General features: G+C 35.0%; 1 protein-coding gene across 2 annotated transcripts in view; it reads right to left on the reverse strand.

The window, feature by feature from the left end:
• The window catches only part of LOC102684801 (dedicator of cytokinesis protein 4), a 156,400-nt gene that overhangs the window by 56,206 nt on the left and 82,572 nt on the right, over positions 1 to 17,622 (reverse strand). For both annotated transcript variants that reach the window (XM_015352639.2, XM_006633448.3), the window contains exons 12-22: positions 17,391 to 17,479; positions 14,428 to 14,553; positions 10,937 to 11,061; positions 9,618 to 9,780; positions 8,580 to 8,686; positions 7,474 to 7,627; positions 3,700 to 3,797; positions 3,523 to 3,606; positions 2,918 to 3,018; positions 1,307 to 1,388; positions 863 to 1,033 (exon numbers count right to left, since the gene is read on the reverse strand). In XM_015352639.2, the coding sequence (XP_015208125.2) occupies positions 863 to 1,033; positions 1,307 to 1,388; positions 2,918 to 3,018; positions 3,523 to 3,606; positions 3,700 to 3,797; positions 7,474 to 7,627; positions 8,580 to 8,686; positions 9,618 to 9,780; positions 10,937 to 11,061; positions 14,428 to 14,553; positions 17,391 to 17,479 (1,300 nt within the window). The remainder of the gene's footprint in view (positions 1 to 862; positions 1,034 to 1,306; positions 1,389 to 2,917; positions 3,019 to 3,522; positions 3,607 to 3,699; positions 3,798 to 7,473; positions 7,628 to 8,579; positions 8,687 to 9,617; positions 9,781 to 10,936; positions 11,062 to 14,427; positions 14,554 to 17,390; positions 17,480 to 17,622) is intronic.

Consider the following 17,622-nt stretch of genomic DNA (forward strand, 5'->3'; position numbering starts at 1 on the left):
CCTGGTTGAATATTGTTCTTAAAAGTTACTATCTGACTGAGTAACTATACAGAGATCAGTGTATTTATTTTGAAATCATGTGAACAACTATTACTGCACACAGATGCCACTCACCTACTGTAATTGTGTGCCTCATTAAGGTAATTGTATTCACCTCAATTAATTTGGTTTGTCACAGCAAAGGGACTGAAACTTAAATAATCATGACTTTTTGTCTCATATTAATCATCTACATACTAACATTTTGTTTTTTACTTTTGTTTAAAATTTTACTTATAAGTGTCTTGACTGCATGCTTTAAAGCAACATAATTTAAAAAATGCTCAAGACACTACGTATTGGGTTATAATTGATTGGTTATTTTTTCTCACTTTTTATGAATACTGTATTATGGGGCAATATATTAGAAGTACACCAGTACATGGGCACTACACACCCTTCCAACCATTAATAATGAAGAGCATTGCTTCTTTGAACTAATTAACCTTAAGAGTACAAAGTACGTAGCAGAATCCAGATAAAGAACAACAGGACTAAATTACTCAGCATTTACATGCAGTATTAGACACATTTAGGGACACTGAGAGGACCATGTTATTGTGCCCAACCCATTCCATATCTTGAGTTTGCAGAAAATGAGACAACCAGTATACTGTATACAGTAAGGAAATTGTGCTTTTACCTTTTGCTGTCATTGCATTTATGTATCATTAATAAACGTGAACTTCAATTAATCCCCACTGGTTGTTGCCTTTCTGGATTGTCTTAATGTGTAACTTGAGTTCAATGATATTTCTCTACAGCTCCCAAATGTGTAGCTAACATTGTTTCAATAACAAACAATCCAACAAAAAGAACCCACCTGAGTCTGAGTAATGGGTGTCGTCATCTTGCCTTCTCGGGACAGAAAGAATCGAATGGACATGAAGAGCTCATGAATACAGCAACGGAACTCCTCCTCATTCTGACCACCCGTGGCAAGGGCAAAGAGGCGGCGAGACTGAATGATGTATTTAAAGATGTACTCTGTAGCCTAGTGGAAGAAGAAGTCAAGACGTGGAAGCATTCGCAAATGTTAAAAAAATCTCAAGATAAACAAGGATAGTTGGATTCAATCTTATGAGCAAAAATGCCAAACCTACTATGGATTAAACTGTAGGTATTAATAAATATACAATTTAAAAAATATAGGAAAACAGAAGTCCTTTGGGTCATACCTTTATTCATTTTTACATAAACAGCTAAAGTTGGTGAAAATGCAACTACAGTACATGAACACAGCCCACCATCTGAGTTAATTTCTCACCTTAAGCACCTGCTGTATGTGTTCTTGATGTTCAGCTTCTATTATTCGGTCCACATACCATTTTAAAACCTTAATTAGGTCCCTGAAAGTAAACATAATAAGAATACATTTTAAGTATAGTTCTATAAGTGCAAAATTTCAAAATAACTGAACAGCTGAACAAAAACGCACTGAATCCTGGGATTGTATTTTTTGTAAGGTCTACAAACCAATCTGAGTACCCTGGCTGTGTGGCAATTTAAAAACCATCTTTCCTCAAGAAACCTAAAGAATGCCATATGCCCTGTCTGAGGGTTGACCAAGGTAATGGTGGTAATGCCATTCTTTTCCTAAAATTAATTCACATTATAATTATCGCTCTGACACAGATCTCTCTCCTTCTTTGTTCCTTTCTCAGGATAGAGGAGCATATTTGTTAAAAATAACCACTATCCTTTGGCAGTTTTTTACAGATGGTGAAGCATGCTGCATATATTTTGTCCTTGGATAATAATGGAAACACAATGTAGGTGAATGAAGAAAAGTTGGACCCAGACTGAGGATGGCAAAGTCATTCAGTCATCATTTTCTTTGAATAGCAATTACACAGAGACAAATATTATAGCATGAATATTAACAGAATAAATGGCAGCTTCACACCATTTCCCTCAGACAATACGTGACTAATAATTATTACAATGATAACTCTGAACTCAAGTTGCATGAACAACTTTATTTTTTTATAGATCATATATTCCAAATTGTCTTCAAATATGTACAGTATCAACAAACTAGGAGAGCAATTTATCCTCAGGAGAATCCTAATCCTTTGAGGATTTTTTTTATTTTTGGATTATTAGAGATATTGTATAAAGTATTATGAATACCTTACAAAACTGTTTCTCATTTGTTCATTTTGAATGACGGAGGAAAATATTCCTCTTGGTAAATTCTTTTTCCACAGTAAATGATTGTGATTGAAATAGAGGTAACAAAAAGCATGGGATTACTGGGAATCATTTTGCAGTGTGCCGGATGAAGAGCAGTTTCGACAAGAGTTAAAAGAAGAAAACTTGGCACAGCAGGCCTGGCAGGAAGCATGCATTCCAGGATACAGACAGTGCACAAGCCTGTACTTATTTGGAGGGCTGGCTCATTATCTCCCTGCGTGTTAGACACATCATCATAATCACACTAACTGGCAAGGACTTTGTCACAGGTGATGAATTCACACTTCATTTCTCTCATGACTGTGAGCACTGTACGCTTGGCTGTCACATCACCAAGACCACAACCTTCCTCTTTCTACTTTCGACCCCGAGCATCAGACAAAGGGCAATGAAGAAGGTGCTCTGAAATGTTCTCCGTGGGTGAACCAGAGCTAATGCCACTCAGTTCAGTTTTAACTGGGACATTTGTAAAGGAAGAGGGGCAAACTTAAAAACTGGGAAAATACTGCAGTAATACTGCTTTCTCCATTGTTGTTTTGTGTTATCATGAACTTGTGCTTTAGTGTACTGCCAGTAATGGGTAGCCAGTACAGAGAAAACAGCATATAACTTTATTGGTTACTTGTGAAGTTCTTATTTGAATTAGATTTATATGGAACATGTGATACACTGTTGGCCATACCTGTATGAAAGAGCACCTGCAAAGTGACTCTCAATATAAGTGTCCATGACCGGCTTAAAATGTTGAAATTTGCTGTCCTGCAGCAGATTGATAATATGAACCTGAAAAATAGGACAATCATAACAAAATTTATGCAAAATTTATGTCAACTTGAGGCAATAAATGACACAAGTGCAGCTTTCCATTTGTACTTGAATTGATAAGTAAATTCAACCAACGCAAATGCATCTAAAATTGCATACAGACTACATTATTATTATAAGTGAAGAACATGCTTATCTCACAGTGTAACATCCTTCTAACATTGACATGTAGATGAAACAGCAATGATTAAAATACTGGGGAGGATTTATAACAATCCCAAACTGTAGTGTCTATCTCCTAATGAAAAATTTCTCCCATACTTTTCAGTACTTTCCAGACTTCCCAGCTAGATAGAGGTAAGAGTAGGACTTTTAAGGCACACATGTTACTTTACACACACAAGTAATAACAGGAAATGATCCACTATTGATATCGATATTGAGTCATTATGCATAAATGTTTCATTACATTTTATAGACAGTACAATTTGAAAAACAAACCCGGAAAAAAAAGAACCTTACTAAGCAATCAAAAACCTTCAACCCGTATCTCTGAGAATTTTCATCCAAAATTCCAAAAAGTGTATCCAGTGTATCTTGTAAAAACTGTTAAAAAAAAGAAAGTATATTAAATTAAAAAGTTTCTGTATTATACTATAAATGCACACATACATATAGCAAATAAAAACTAAAACCTACCTTGACTATTTCTGAACCATCAATCTCCTTTAGTTTTGACAGGCTGTCAGTGATCCTCTCAGGATGAGCTCTCCACTTAAGAAGATCAAGCATATCACCTGCAAGATAAAGATTTCGCCAAGAGTGAACATTTCCTACTTTTGTGCTAAAAGATATTTATAATCTTAATGGTGTCTGCCATTTTACCGATTGCCACGGATGAACATATTGTTACAGTTCATTCACGGCAATCATTAAAACCAGAATGCATTTGAAAGTAACTTTTTAGAATTAAGAAAATATATTTAAGCAGATACTTTAATATATATTTATATGTATTATCTAGGCAAGTGATGATTTCCTCCACAATCTGAACATGCTTCCCATTCCTACTGCAGAAGGCCAACAACATCACCATTTATAAAAGTCTTCAGCTTTTATTTATCTTTAGTTATCTATGTTTTGATAATTTGAAAACAGTTCACACAGGTTTTAAGAAGAGCTAAAGTGTAAGCAATACTAACATCGAAAAAGAGCACCACAATTACATGCATTTTTCACCATATGCTTTTATTTCACCTTAAAGCCACTGAGTATGATACATAAAAATTACAGCTGACCTAAAAGAAAATCACCAAACCTCCTGCAAACAAGATTCCTACACATTTACAAATTATACCTACACATTTTTTCTAGATTCTGCCCAATATGTGATACCAAAAGCAAGATCAAGATATCTATATACATACTGTACTTAAGTGCAAAGCTATGGCTGTACACTGGCCTGGAATTAGAATTCTGCTTATATAAACAAGATTCTGTTACCAAATTTCTTATATTTTGGTTTTTCACTATCTTTCTAATACTGCCCTTTTACAATATAGATTATTCAAGAAAAGTTAATTTTTAGGGCTTTGAAAATTAACTAAATTAATTCAATCCAAGCTGGCCTTTAGATGTCAAGTTTCTCTTCTTCCATACAAAACAGAAGGTAAACAAATCTTTTGTCTGTGACATTTCTCTGTTGTGATTTTTCAATGGCTGGTGCATTTATTTATAGCAGTCACACACAGAATCCTTGCTGTGTAAGTAAAAAAAAGACAGCCCATTGCTCCTTTCATACTTTTTCATAACTTGAAGAATTGTTGCACAAAGAGAGATTTTAAATTTCAGTTATTATTATACCAAAGTTGCAGTATTTTTTCTTATGAAAATAATAAAACAAAGAATAGAAATTTCATTTCTATCACTAGTAAATTAATTTTAAAGTCTCTTATTTTTCATATTAATGCTAACCATATGATTATTGTTATGATTTTTAACCAAGTAATAAAAAAGTACCCATTTTATTGTTGCTTTGTGAAATATTTATAATATCCTTTTGTTACTGTAATTCTTGTGAGTCTCTTCTCCTGCTCCAGAACACTGAAAATGCTTGTATTTGTACCTCAGGAACATCAAAATGTTCTATGCAATACAGCTATGTAAAACAAGCATAATTATAAGCATCGTCACATAACATTTCTATTACTGGTTTTGCGCAGTAAAAAAGTATTCTTCATATCGCACAAGTAGTTAAGTTTGAGTTAAAATGTCTTAAGTGAAAGTGACATCTCACGCAAAAATATATTTTTTTCTCTGTTGCTGAAATAAAAACTATACAAATACAAAATAAGACTTTTTTAACAAGCCAAAGATTAACTGAAAGTAAAAGGTGTAGGACATTCAAAATCCTTTTTTCAAATGACCATACACTATGTGGTGGGTAAGTTAGTGGAAGCTGACTGTCATTAATCCTCAATGACATAGTGGGCGAAAGAGTTTAAATTCGGCAGAAAAAAACACCCTTGAAATGATCAACCCAGACATAGCCGTTAGTAGCCATAATTGATTTGAGAAAGCATCTGACATGGTACCCATTTTCATAACACTTATTCCTTGCAGTAAACCTTTAACAATTGTTAAAGGAACTGTCAAAAGAGTTTCTCTATAAGGCAACTTCAGTTTTTCAGAACAATCAGACAACATACATTGGTATGAGTACACCAAAAAATAAATGATCTTGCTTCTACATACTACTTATGAAATACAACACTTTTTGAATGACCCTTTTTTTGCACACTGAGTATGAAAATATATAGCTTTTTACGCATGATATTTTTAGAAAAATGGAAGTATACAAAATTAAGATATTGAATACTGAATTGGAAATTTGTATTGTCGTGTAGATTAATTGATCATTTTTGACTGAACATGATACAGTCAAGTGAAAGACTTAATGGCAACATCATTCATTAATCAGGATGTTTACTGGGCACTGGAGATGAGATGATGAGCCTATTAAAAGTGTAAATAAGTAAAAACCTAGATAGAAAAACACAGATAGACACAAATATGACCAAAAATGAACAATGAAGCCTTCATGCTTTCAGAATGTTGTAGGAATCCCTCAAGAAGGCTTGCTAGCAGTGGAGCCAAGTCTTCTGGGATGGATATGTCAGCAGAATGGTACACTAAATCCAGTGGAAAATGGAGGCCCAAGTGTGATGATTCTGGCAGAAGTGTCAAGTTTCTGAATAGATTCATTAGTAGTGATCGATGGCAACCTGACGGGCCAATGCTACACTGATTACGGTGTGAGTCTTCACTTTCTGCCCCTACTGCAAGCTCATTCTGACAGGACCATTCTCCAGCAGCATTCATGCACATGCTCATGCTGCTTGTGTAACAACGGAAAGACAAGCCTGCGACAGTTATGCCTTGGGTACCCGCCTGCCAGAGAAGAGTCCCATTGAGGTGGGATGATGTTTGGCACTTAGTGCTGACAGACCAGTAAACAAGCCAATCCTAGCTCTAGGAGAGAGATGAGCCAGAATCCCACCAGACAGCACCAGCAAACTGCAATGTGTTGCAAACGTAAAGCTTGCATGGTTTTTCCAGTGATGGCCACACACACTGCTAGCCTGTGAATTTAACAACTGACACCCTGTTGATGACAACAGGCCATCCAGAAAAAGCAGCATAGTCTAGTTACCCATGTCATTTCTGTTCAATTCGGCACACAAGCTACAAAAAATATATTTGTGAATACGCTGCACCTGTAAGTGACAAATTTCATTGTCTGCACAGTATGCAGTTTCACTTATGTTCACTAGTTTCCATAAATAATAGTAATGCCAGCTCATATTGTTTACCAATATAACTGATAAAGCACAAATGAGTGTGTTTAAGTGAATGGTTATTCCAACATTTTGAACATGCATCTTCTGTCAAGGGTTACTTACAGTATAATGCTTTCGCTATGCAGTTTCTTCATTAGCAATGTTTGTTATGTACTCACAGGATCCATGCAAATAAATATATAAAAAATATATTTTTGGTCTGCTAATGCTTAAGATGTTCCATATGAAGATATTTGAGATGGATGTTGCTCATAGAAAATAATTTAAAGTAATGGACATTTTACATCAAAAGAATAAACAAGCCTTCTTAGCCTATATGATCTAAAGCCCACGTTTATTTCTCCAGTTGTGTTTTTCATTTCTGTGAAACAGTGTGTTTGAGAATGAAATCCTGCATGCATTATTAATTTCAAGAGTTTCAAGAAATGTAAAAAAACTTGACAACAATGACAGAAAAATAAATAACACAGGCCTTATTGAAAGCATTCCCATCTAAGTTTCCTATTATGTAACTTGTGTAATTTACCCCTTACCAAGCTGGAAAAAGAGACTTACTTAATCACAGTATAAACTGCTTTAAGAGCATGAGATAAGACAATGCTAATTATTCTACCGTTTTGTGTGAGTTTAGTAGAGCAGAGGAATGATGTGATCCAGAAGGACTCCTTAGTGGTTTTCACAGCTTGATTGTTTCCTGGGAGATTTCCTTTTAAAAAAGGCAGCTTGAGGTAGCGAGCAGAGTCTTGGAGGTTTGCATTTTCCTCACACTGTTAAAAAAAACAAGAAAACATCTACTAAGGGGCAAAAGCAAAGACACTCTAATAAAAAGAGCACCCATTAAATACAACGTACGAGTTTGTGGGGAGAAACAACAAATACCCATATATTCTGTGCACACTTGGAGTGTAACAATACTAACTTTCATCTCAGAAGGTTGCATTTTTCGATACTGTTTTTTAAGACTTCTTTAATGCTTTGACTTTCCCAGTACATGTAAGCATGTCTGATGAGAAAAAATTTAAATCGTATGTCATTGGAGTATATGTCTGGAGTACAAACAAGGTATCCTTACATGACCAAATAATAAAGAGAATGGGACGTGAACATACTGTAACAATGTCTAAAACATAATATTCTAATCCAGCATACTGTAATATTGTAGGACATAATCTCTGGTTGCCTTAGCTTGTTTTCAGGCTTTTACATTTGTCATTTCCTTGTGTGCTCTGGATATACTGTCCTAATTTAAAAGAATTAGGTCATTTCACTGGTGTAAAACTTTACCTCTCTTATATCATGGCCATGTTTCTCTTTTTTGTGTTTGTGGCTAACACTGGTATTTCACCACATTTAATTTCTTCACAAGACTAGAAAGGAGAGATTTTCAACCCCGTATCGAGTTACTTCACTTCCCCACTTCAGATTGCTGTGGGCAGACTGATTTGAAATGTACCCACGAAGCTCAACAAAATCCTACAGTGGGGATAAAGAGGAATGGAACTTCAATATAGCATCAGCGGGATGCTAGATGTGATGCACAATGTGAGAAAAAAAGGGGGCAGTGTAAAAAAACAAACTTTTGCTGGACAGAAAATGATAACAGTTTAGCAGCTGCCACCAGAGGTCATCCTTTTTTCTGTAAACCAGCTCCTCTCTCCTTGGCGTTCTAAAGACTTTTCCTGTGCAGTACTGTGATTCAGTGCGGAATTGTATTTCTACCTTGTGAACAATGAGTTCATGAGTGCCGTCTGGCAAGGTCCTGCCATCTTCCTGCATCAGCGGAACAAAGGAAAACCCAAACAGCTTCTTCTCACCCTTCTCTTTTGCTGGTCACAAAAGAAAAGAATGAACATATTCTTAGATCATTTATACCAGATGCCTGCAAGAAGGAAAGACTAAACAAAAAGGCAAGGATTTTCACCTTAAAGGAGATGTTTAATGTTAAATGCATTCTATCAATAACACATTCCAAAATTAGTTTTACAAAGTGTGACTTAATAATCCTACTTTATTCTATCAAGGAGCATTTTCAAAACAATAATCAATAGTAAAATGCAGACAGTAAACCTACAGTATACACCCACTGTATGGGATTTTTTTTTATCTTGACTGACAGATTGACTGAAAATATGCAGTACTACCCATTTCTCTCTACCCATCTATCCATAAACTATAAAATTAGTAATGAGACATGATCCCTTTCTTTGCCTGGGTGTACAGCTATCCATTCTAGGATTCCAGAATGCAAAAAGAAGAGACAGACATCCCATTGACAACACCCAGACAGTGATTCACCCTGCACTCATCACAGAACATGTAGAGGACACCCAGCCCCTCCACACAGACACTTTTTTTGATTTACCAATTGTGTAACACTTTTAATGAACTGAAAAGAGAAGTGACTTCACTCTGCCTGTGGACAAATGTTTAAGGCTAAAATCACCACTAGAGTGATTTTAACCACAATAGCTGTAGGACGATGCAGATATAAATCAACAGGAATTTCCAGGTCATTTTTGGGTGGCCAAAGATGACTCCTGTCACTTCTCTGTTTAAATGCTTCTTGTATGAAATGGATCAAGTGTGTCACACCTTGTGCTTGAAAGTTTGCATGCGCAAATAACACATTGATAATAGGTGATAGAGTTAATATTTACTGTATAGTGGGTGCACACAAAATAATGATGCAAATTATGAATAGTGTGAGGATGAGGACATGTCATACAGGTGAGGTAGGAGAACAAACGCTGTGCTTACTGGAGCAGTGTCTGAACTCGAAGCGCACGTGCGAACCCCGAAACTTGTCCACAGGAATAGGCAGCTTGATCTGCTCGGCCCATCTGGGGCCGTTGTTGTGGTAAAGCACAAATGAGTGATACTCATCACCTGCTGGTTCTCCAGAGCCTGATGAGACGTAGTTCTGCATAAGGGGAAGAAAACAGATCAGGCAGGGGATTCATATGTGAAAGACAGGAGTTTAACTTTCTTCTTTTGTCTCAGAGACAAGGACCTGAAAGCAGTTCTATGACCTATTTTTGTAGTTTAGGTAATGCTCTCAGAGGAAACTGTGTATTTTTTGCCTCCGACACAAAAGTTCAAAATGTGTCATGGAAACTTGTCGTAGTATGCTCTGAATAGCCACATGCTATATCAAGAACCACTTGACAGTCTGATGAACAATCCCAGCGTGACTTCTGCATACAAAGTTCAAGTACAGTGCGTTTTGTTTCTCCTGTAAAATTGCTGACAGACACTTTCTGTTGGGTTTTTTTAATGAAAAATAATGTAAAAATACTTTCGTACAACCATTTTCAAAGAATAAAAGGAACAGGTACACTGTAATATACTGTATGTTTAAATTGTAAACGACAACCATTCCACTAAGATATTAAGGTTTAATAATAATAATAATAATAATAATTGCTTACATTTATATAGCGCTTTTCTGGACACTCCACTCAAAGCGCTTTATAGGTAATGGGGACTCCCCTCCACCACCACCAATGTGCAGCATCCACCTGGATGATGCGATGGCAGCCATAGTGCGCCAGAACGCTCACCACACATCAGCGATCAGTGGGGAGGAGAGCAGAGTAATTAAGCCAATTTATAGAGGGGGATTGTTAGGAGGCCATGATTGATAAAGGCCAATGGGAAATATTGGCCAGGACGCCGGGGTACACCCCTACTCTTTTCGAGAAACACCCTGGGATTTTTAATGACCACAGAGAGTCAGGACCTCGGTTTTACGTCTCATCCGAAGGACGGCGCCTGTTTACAGTATAGTGTCCCAGTCACTACACTGGGGCATTAGGACCCACATGAGCCGCAGGATTAGCGCCCCCCACTGGCCCCACTAACGCCTCTTCCAGCAGCAACCTTAGTTTTTCCCAGGAGGTCTCTCATCCAGGTACTGACCAGGCTCACACCTGCTTAGCTTCAGTGGGCTGCCAGTTGTAAGTTGCAGGGTGATATGGCTGCTGGCATAATATATAATATACTGCATTGCTTTCATTTTTTAGCAAGTATTTATTTTTGGTACAGTAATATTAAGAAAATAACAAGACATGTCTTACCTTCAGAATCTGCCCATCACTTTCAAGCAAATAAACTGTGATCTCAACATTTCTTGCCACACTTTTACCTCCTTTTTCAAACTCGCCTTTTTCCAAAGTGATATACAAATCATTCCTCATCTCCCCTGCAAAGGTGTAACAGCAGTGAGTTCATGAGCACTTTTAGAAGAAGAATACTGTATAAATGTGTAATTGACTGAAATAATGATAGTAGAAACTAGTTAGATTTAAGAGGTAAATACTACATACAATATATAAACATTTATAGTATATAATAAACTATAGATTAACTGAACTGGTCATGTAAATACAGTATGGACAACCAATTACATAGAGAAATTATTTCACAAAGGTCTATACAAATTTTAAAGTGGCATTGACACTTTTTCTGAAACTAAATTTTGTGATTAAAAGTTTAAATTCTGAAAATAAATGATAAAGCTTAATTGTTCAGCAGTAAGATCAGTAGTCAAATTTTCTGTCTTCTGCTACCCAAGAACATAGATAAAATTCCTGCTTCCTGATTCACCAAAAAAATAAAATAATAAAAATAAAAAGGTATTTTAAGTTTACTTTGCTTTATTTTGATTTGGGAGGCCATTTAGAATCATTTGGGCTCAAGTCAAACACTTTCATGTTTTTGTTTTCACTATTCCAATATGTTAGGAACACTGCAGACACAGTTTCCAGCAATTCTTACAATGATTGCCATAGTCTAGTCTCAGCATAATCCTCCTGAAATGGTTAACTGTTCTTTTCTGTTGCCAAAACTAAAATAAAACATTAGGTGTTGTGCTGGTGTCGACCACCAGCAAATAAAAATACAATTATTTTAAAGAAACATCCCTTGTACACATCTTTTTAACATAATACAGACTTTCAACAAAGGATGAGTCACATTTGTGAACCTTGCACCTCTTAGGTTCTTATGTAAGCTGCAATTCAAATGGTATACCATACAGTAGGTGGAAGCACAAAGACACTAAGCACTCAATGGACAGAAAAAAAAAGCTTTTTCATAAAATGTTTTTGGCTAGTAATAAACATCAGAAAAGCAAAGATCACATCCATCTTTCCAATTCAGGGTTGTTGGAGGACCAGAACCTACCCTGGCAAGCAATGGACACAAGGCAGGGTACTCCATGAAAGGGATGCCAGTCCACCACAGGGCATATATACTGTACAGACATGCAAAATCTCACACCTATGGTCAATTTTTTCAAATGCCAATTAGCCTATCAACATATTTGTGGTCTTTGGGTGGAAAACGGAGCATGAAGAGGAAACCCACATGAACACAGGGAAAGCATACAAACTCCACGCCGGTAGTAAGTACCAACATCCAGAATTGAACTCAGGACCCCAGTGCTACAATGCTAACCACTGCGAGACTGTGCCACCCTCAAAGATCACATTTCTGGTTAATTTAACATTTGCATCAAATACTACATTACGAAAGTTACAGTTTTTAGTTATTGAAATCACTACTTCCAGTTGTTTTAGAACTGCTAATGCACCGCATGGACTTGAAGGGAAGTTTGTGACAATCATGAAGATCAATGAGTTGCCAAAATTCTCCACCTTTCTGAGCCTCTTCCTTTAATCTAGTCAGCAGGTGTTTCCTCTGCCTTGTTCTCCATGCCTTTAAACTGGCAAGTGACCGCAAGTCAACTCTGCATGCAATGTGACCCACAAAGGAACACAAGCTTGACGATCCCTTCCGTGAGATTCTGCCAGAGCAACATAAAAAAACTTGTTTTGCAATCAGCTATTGCTCTGTTCAGTGGGTTCAACAATGTGAAGCAATTACCTAAAATGCTTCAAATGTTTCTTAATTCTGCCATCCTAACAAGTAAACTGTGGTCTAGATAGTTTGGGGATCATGTTTTATATTGAACTGGCATGCCTACCATGATGAAACACTACTTTCTGCATAATTGTCCTTTCAGTTTCATGAGCAGTGGGACAAAAGGTGATCTGATAACAGTGATGGTCTTACGCAAGAAAGCTTAATGCAGTACTTTTGTATTGATTCAAAAAGGAAAAAAGATTAAAAAGTAAAAACAGAACTCCAGGCATTCTATTTCCCTTCAGTTTCTGTTTGCTTCTAGAAAAAACACACAGTGCCAATTAAAATAAATATATGGTGTGAAAACCACTGCAGTTAATTGTTAAGAATGCTTGCACTGGTTTTCTTTGAAGAAGGAAGGAAAGATCTCAAGCTCTGTACAGGAAACAAGCCAGTCACGCAGATATAAGGGCTTTTATAAATAGCATTTTTGACAAGCATAACAATGAAGCAACATGTTTCGCATTCACCAGAAGACTGGTCTTCTTCTTTTACCACCAGTAAAAAAGACATTACAGGTGGAAGGTGACTGTTAGAGCAGTCATTGAAACAACTGGTGCAACTGCACTCTAACAGCCAGAAGAAAAGCAAACTGAGATTGCATGTAATGGCTTTTTCTTGTAACACATTTTAACATTTATTTTATACAGTACATAGCATCTAATTATCTGCTTCTTCACTATAAAAATCCATACAGTAAGTCTTTGGAATATGGCAATTTGAAATGGAATGAGAAGAATTGGGATCATGCATTTATTAATAGCTTTTGCACCTTTTGAATTACATTTTTCACAGTATCTCAGTAATAAAAATACACTTTTTACCAGTATTATATGCAAATGATGACCTCATTCATGCAGCCAAATACCTTCTGTCCTGAAATTAGCTATAACAGCTACAGTATAACTATTTCATTTTACTTTTATAAAAACAAGTACTGAATTTCTTGGGAAAGGTAAAGGTGAATGTCATTTAATATCAAAAGTTATTCAAAATACTTAGAATTGCAATATATAATTAAATTCACACATAAAAAACTTAGAACATTTTAAAGGGTATGAAAAATGTAAAGGGTATAAAATAACTATCAGATAAGTATTTGGATGCTGCTCTTGTACGTTTTAACCAATCCAAAACATTTAAGGAAAAACTCTGCAAGTCTACAGGTGTTACCTAAATTGTGGTAAACGCAAGGAAGGGATTATTTGACTGCACTATAACCCTGATTATGGGTTTCATCACTTTCCATCAGAAATTATTATAGTTCATTATAGTATAATGCCAAACCATAGAGAATGATGTATAAGATTTTTGGCAGGATGTTCACAAACATCATAAGATGTCTGAGGCAGTGTTATGCATTTATTTACCATAGTTAATACTCAACATCCTTGTAAGTTAAAACTCAAAGCAGCATATTGAAAAGGAAAGGGAAAGCATTCTGCTGGACTTTACTAAACTAAATTCTCCTAGTGAAATCAATTTCTGAAATAGACACAATATTATCTGATTAACTAATTGTCCTATTTTTATTTTCCGTAATAGAAAGGCCCCATTTTAAAGTTCATATTGAAGCCTGATAGCACTCTCTTATTATATTGAAGTGTCTGAGATGCTGGTCTAGAGATCACTTAATTCCCACCTGGCATTATAATGTCTGAGAAGCCCAGTTTCTTTGTTATGGCCACACCACGGGTGAATAGCACCATGTATTCTCTTCTGATCTGCTCAATGTCTCCATGAAGCAGCTGAAGAGAAACTGCAAGACCTGGAAAAAAAGGATATAACAATACTGAAGCCAAAGTAAAGCTATTCACAAGTCTTAAAAGTGCTACTAGATTTGAACTCATTTTAGAATTGGCTTGCTGCATATCAATTTCATGGACTGTCTTTAACTGACTTTGTACGTTCTGTGGTTCAGATTGGGTGTCCATCCAATGCAGAAATGTGAGATCTTTAAAAATCAACAAACAAAATCCCATGACTTATTCTAATGTTTAAATGTAGCAGTTACTATAATTTATAGTAGTTCTAATAAGATTAATTAGATAAACGTGAGGCAAGTGTGCTTTTCTAGCATTGCTATGTACAATCAGAAATACAGTATACTGTACATGTTTTGTATTTGAACATGAGGTTGTGTAAGTCTGTGCCAAGACAGACAAGGTTGCTGTTTTTTGCAAAACAATATGCAGACACTGGAAATATAACTGAAAATATAGTGGTCAATGCTCTTTAAAGTTATATAAAATAGTTTATAGTTTTATATAATAAATAGTGAATTAACAGTTTTGTGAAAATGGAAGCAACTTTTCCAATCCCTTCCAGCTCTTTTAGTTTTAATTCGCATTATTTGAGCTGTTTCAGGTTGTGAGAACAGCAGCTGTGGTCAGACCAACTGTTCAAGGACACGTGCACTCTGTAGTGTGGGTTAATTTCAGGTACGCAGCCGGACGCTAGTCCAGCAGGAAACACAAGCCCACAGAACGCAGAAAGAAACAGCAAAATCTAGCAATCAGAATATTTAAGCTACTAAAACCAAAGAATCAACAGAGAAAACAAAGCTCCTGTCAGTCCTCAGAATTGACTTCTCTACTGAAAACATGCATTCTGGATAGTATTCTTACATCTTACATGTAAAGTGTGAGTAATTTGGTTATATTGCCAACACTTAATCTGTGTAATTATGTACAGATAAAGACTTGAACCTTGAAAGTCTGCACTACTGTAGACAAAAATACATTTTTTATTGTTTTGATTATGCACACTGCAGCAAAGACATTTTTTATTAATCGTTTTCAATCAAACTGCCTTTTATTTGAAAATAACATTTTCCTCTCTCCATCTCATTCAATTGTATATTTTTGTATTAATCTATCAATTGATTCCTAGCTCCCTCTACAGATTTATACTTATCTCCAGAACATTTTATCTGGAGATAATTTCTATTATAACTGCTTATTTTAATTATTGTAACTACTTCAAGGCATCTTATAGCAATTACTTTCTGAATCTCTACAATAATTTGTTCTGCCTTTCCTTTGTGTGAGTGAGATTGCAAAATTAATAAAAAGCTGCAAGTTTGGCACTTTGTACAGTTGCAAATATCTAGTTATCTACTCTACTTCTTTTAAATGAAATAAAGAATAATACAAATCAAGCCCATTCATTTTCTAAATTAGTTTTTCTTGAGAAAATTTCCACCAATGCTAATAACTGAAATGTAATGATCTATGTTTTTTATTCTGCAAGATTATGAAGCTTAATACTTTACTGGTCTGAACACATTCTATTTCATTTTATAATTTAATTTTAGGAGCACATTACTCAAAGATGAAATGAAAGAATTATCACAGGGTGCATAATATTGAAGGAGACAAACCATGTAATGCACAATAAATATTTTACTTGAATATTAATTTGACTATAAAATTGCAGAAAGTAACTTGCTATTTATATTGGTAATTAAAAAAACTTTTCCAAAAATATTATGCAAGTATTCAATGATTAGATTAAAACACCTTCTAAGTGACATCACACTCCACTTATATATATTTCTTGGACTATATGAGTAGTGATTACTATCATCACAGCTACATTAAATTTTAAAATTTAAAAATTAAATATTAAATTTAAAACAAACATGTTTTTATTCTGCTTATTTTAAAATATAAATTTTGTTTCTCTCTAAGTTAAACATAAAACTTACTGTAACAAACCAATATAATTTTTTATATCATGTATATGTCTGTTGTTTCATCATGTTATAGTGTTTATGAAGGAGTTATGACATTATGTTAGTCATATTCAAGTTAAGCATTACTAATCTTTATTAATATATTGTATACACAATTTATTAATTTTACCATAATTTGAATAGTAATATAATACAAAATATATATACAATTTCATATTTTGCAAAGATTCATGATCATTATGACTCACTGGTTTTTGCTAATAAAAGATCATTTAAAAAAAGGTAAAGGACAAAAAAGTCCATTTAAAACATCTGAAACACAATAATTTGTGATCACTGGAAGCTGTTCTTATTTCAGATGTTAAATCTATCAACATGAATGCATTTATTTTTATTTATATCAGTAAAAGAGATACAGAAATATGAGAGAAAATGTCTCTTTCTTTTCTGATGATGAATTTAAAAATGAATAAAATGTGTACAATTCTTAAAAACTGTTTTAACTGTTGACAGTAATTTCAAGCAGCTTTCGTTGCAGCATTTCACAAAAAGCTGTAGATAACTTCACTTCATGCTGATGATATTACAGAATACCAGATGGCAGGTTCTGATTTCACGACACCATAACTTTAGTGAACTTTTCTACAGTAATAATCTGTGCTGTTAGCAAGCAAAAACCTTTGACATTAAATCTGCTTATGAAGTAGTAACTGTGCTGCATAATCACACATGCTGTGCGGTTCTGTACATTTGTATACCTTTACCACACAGCAGGTTAAAAAGAATGCCTACTTCTTAAGCAAGAGCAATCACTTACTAGGTAGCTTTGTCCACCCTAGGAAAATTCTCAAAACATATGCATGATAGCCTGCCTTTAATTTTCAAAAAAGTAAGGAAAGAAAACTTACCAGTATTGGAGCCAGAGAGGTTGTATCTAGCATTGACTTTCTTAATTATATTTTCATGTATTTGATACCATTCACTTTCAGTGTTGCACCTGTTAAAATACATTTCAAATATTGTAAAGATTAAAGCAAGTCCAAGGATGTCATATTTAACAATATGTAAATTTGGATACACAGCCTCAGAAGATCATGAATCAAGCCTATAACTGAAAAAGATGCATGTCAGGAACATACT

This window comes from Lepisosteus oculatus, chromosome 7 (genome assembly GCF_040954835.1).
Source record: "Lepisosteus oculatus isolate fLepOcu1 chromosome 7, fLepOcu1.hap2, whole genome shotgun sequence".
In the NCBI taxonomy this organism is placed as follows: Eukaryota; Metazoa; Chordata; class Actinopteri; order Semionotiformes; family Lepisosteidae; genus Lepisosteus; species Lepisosteus oculatus.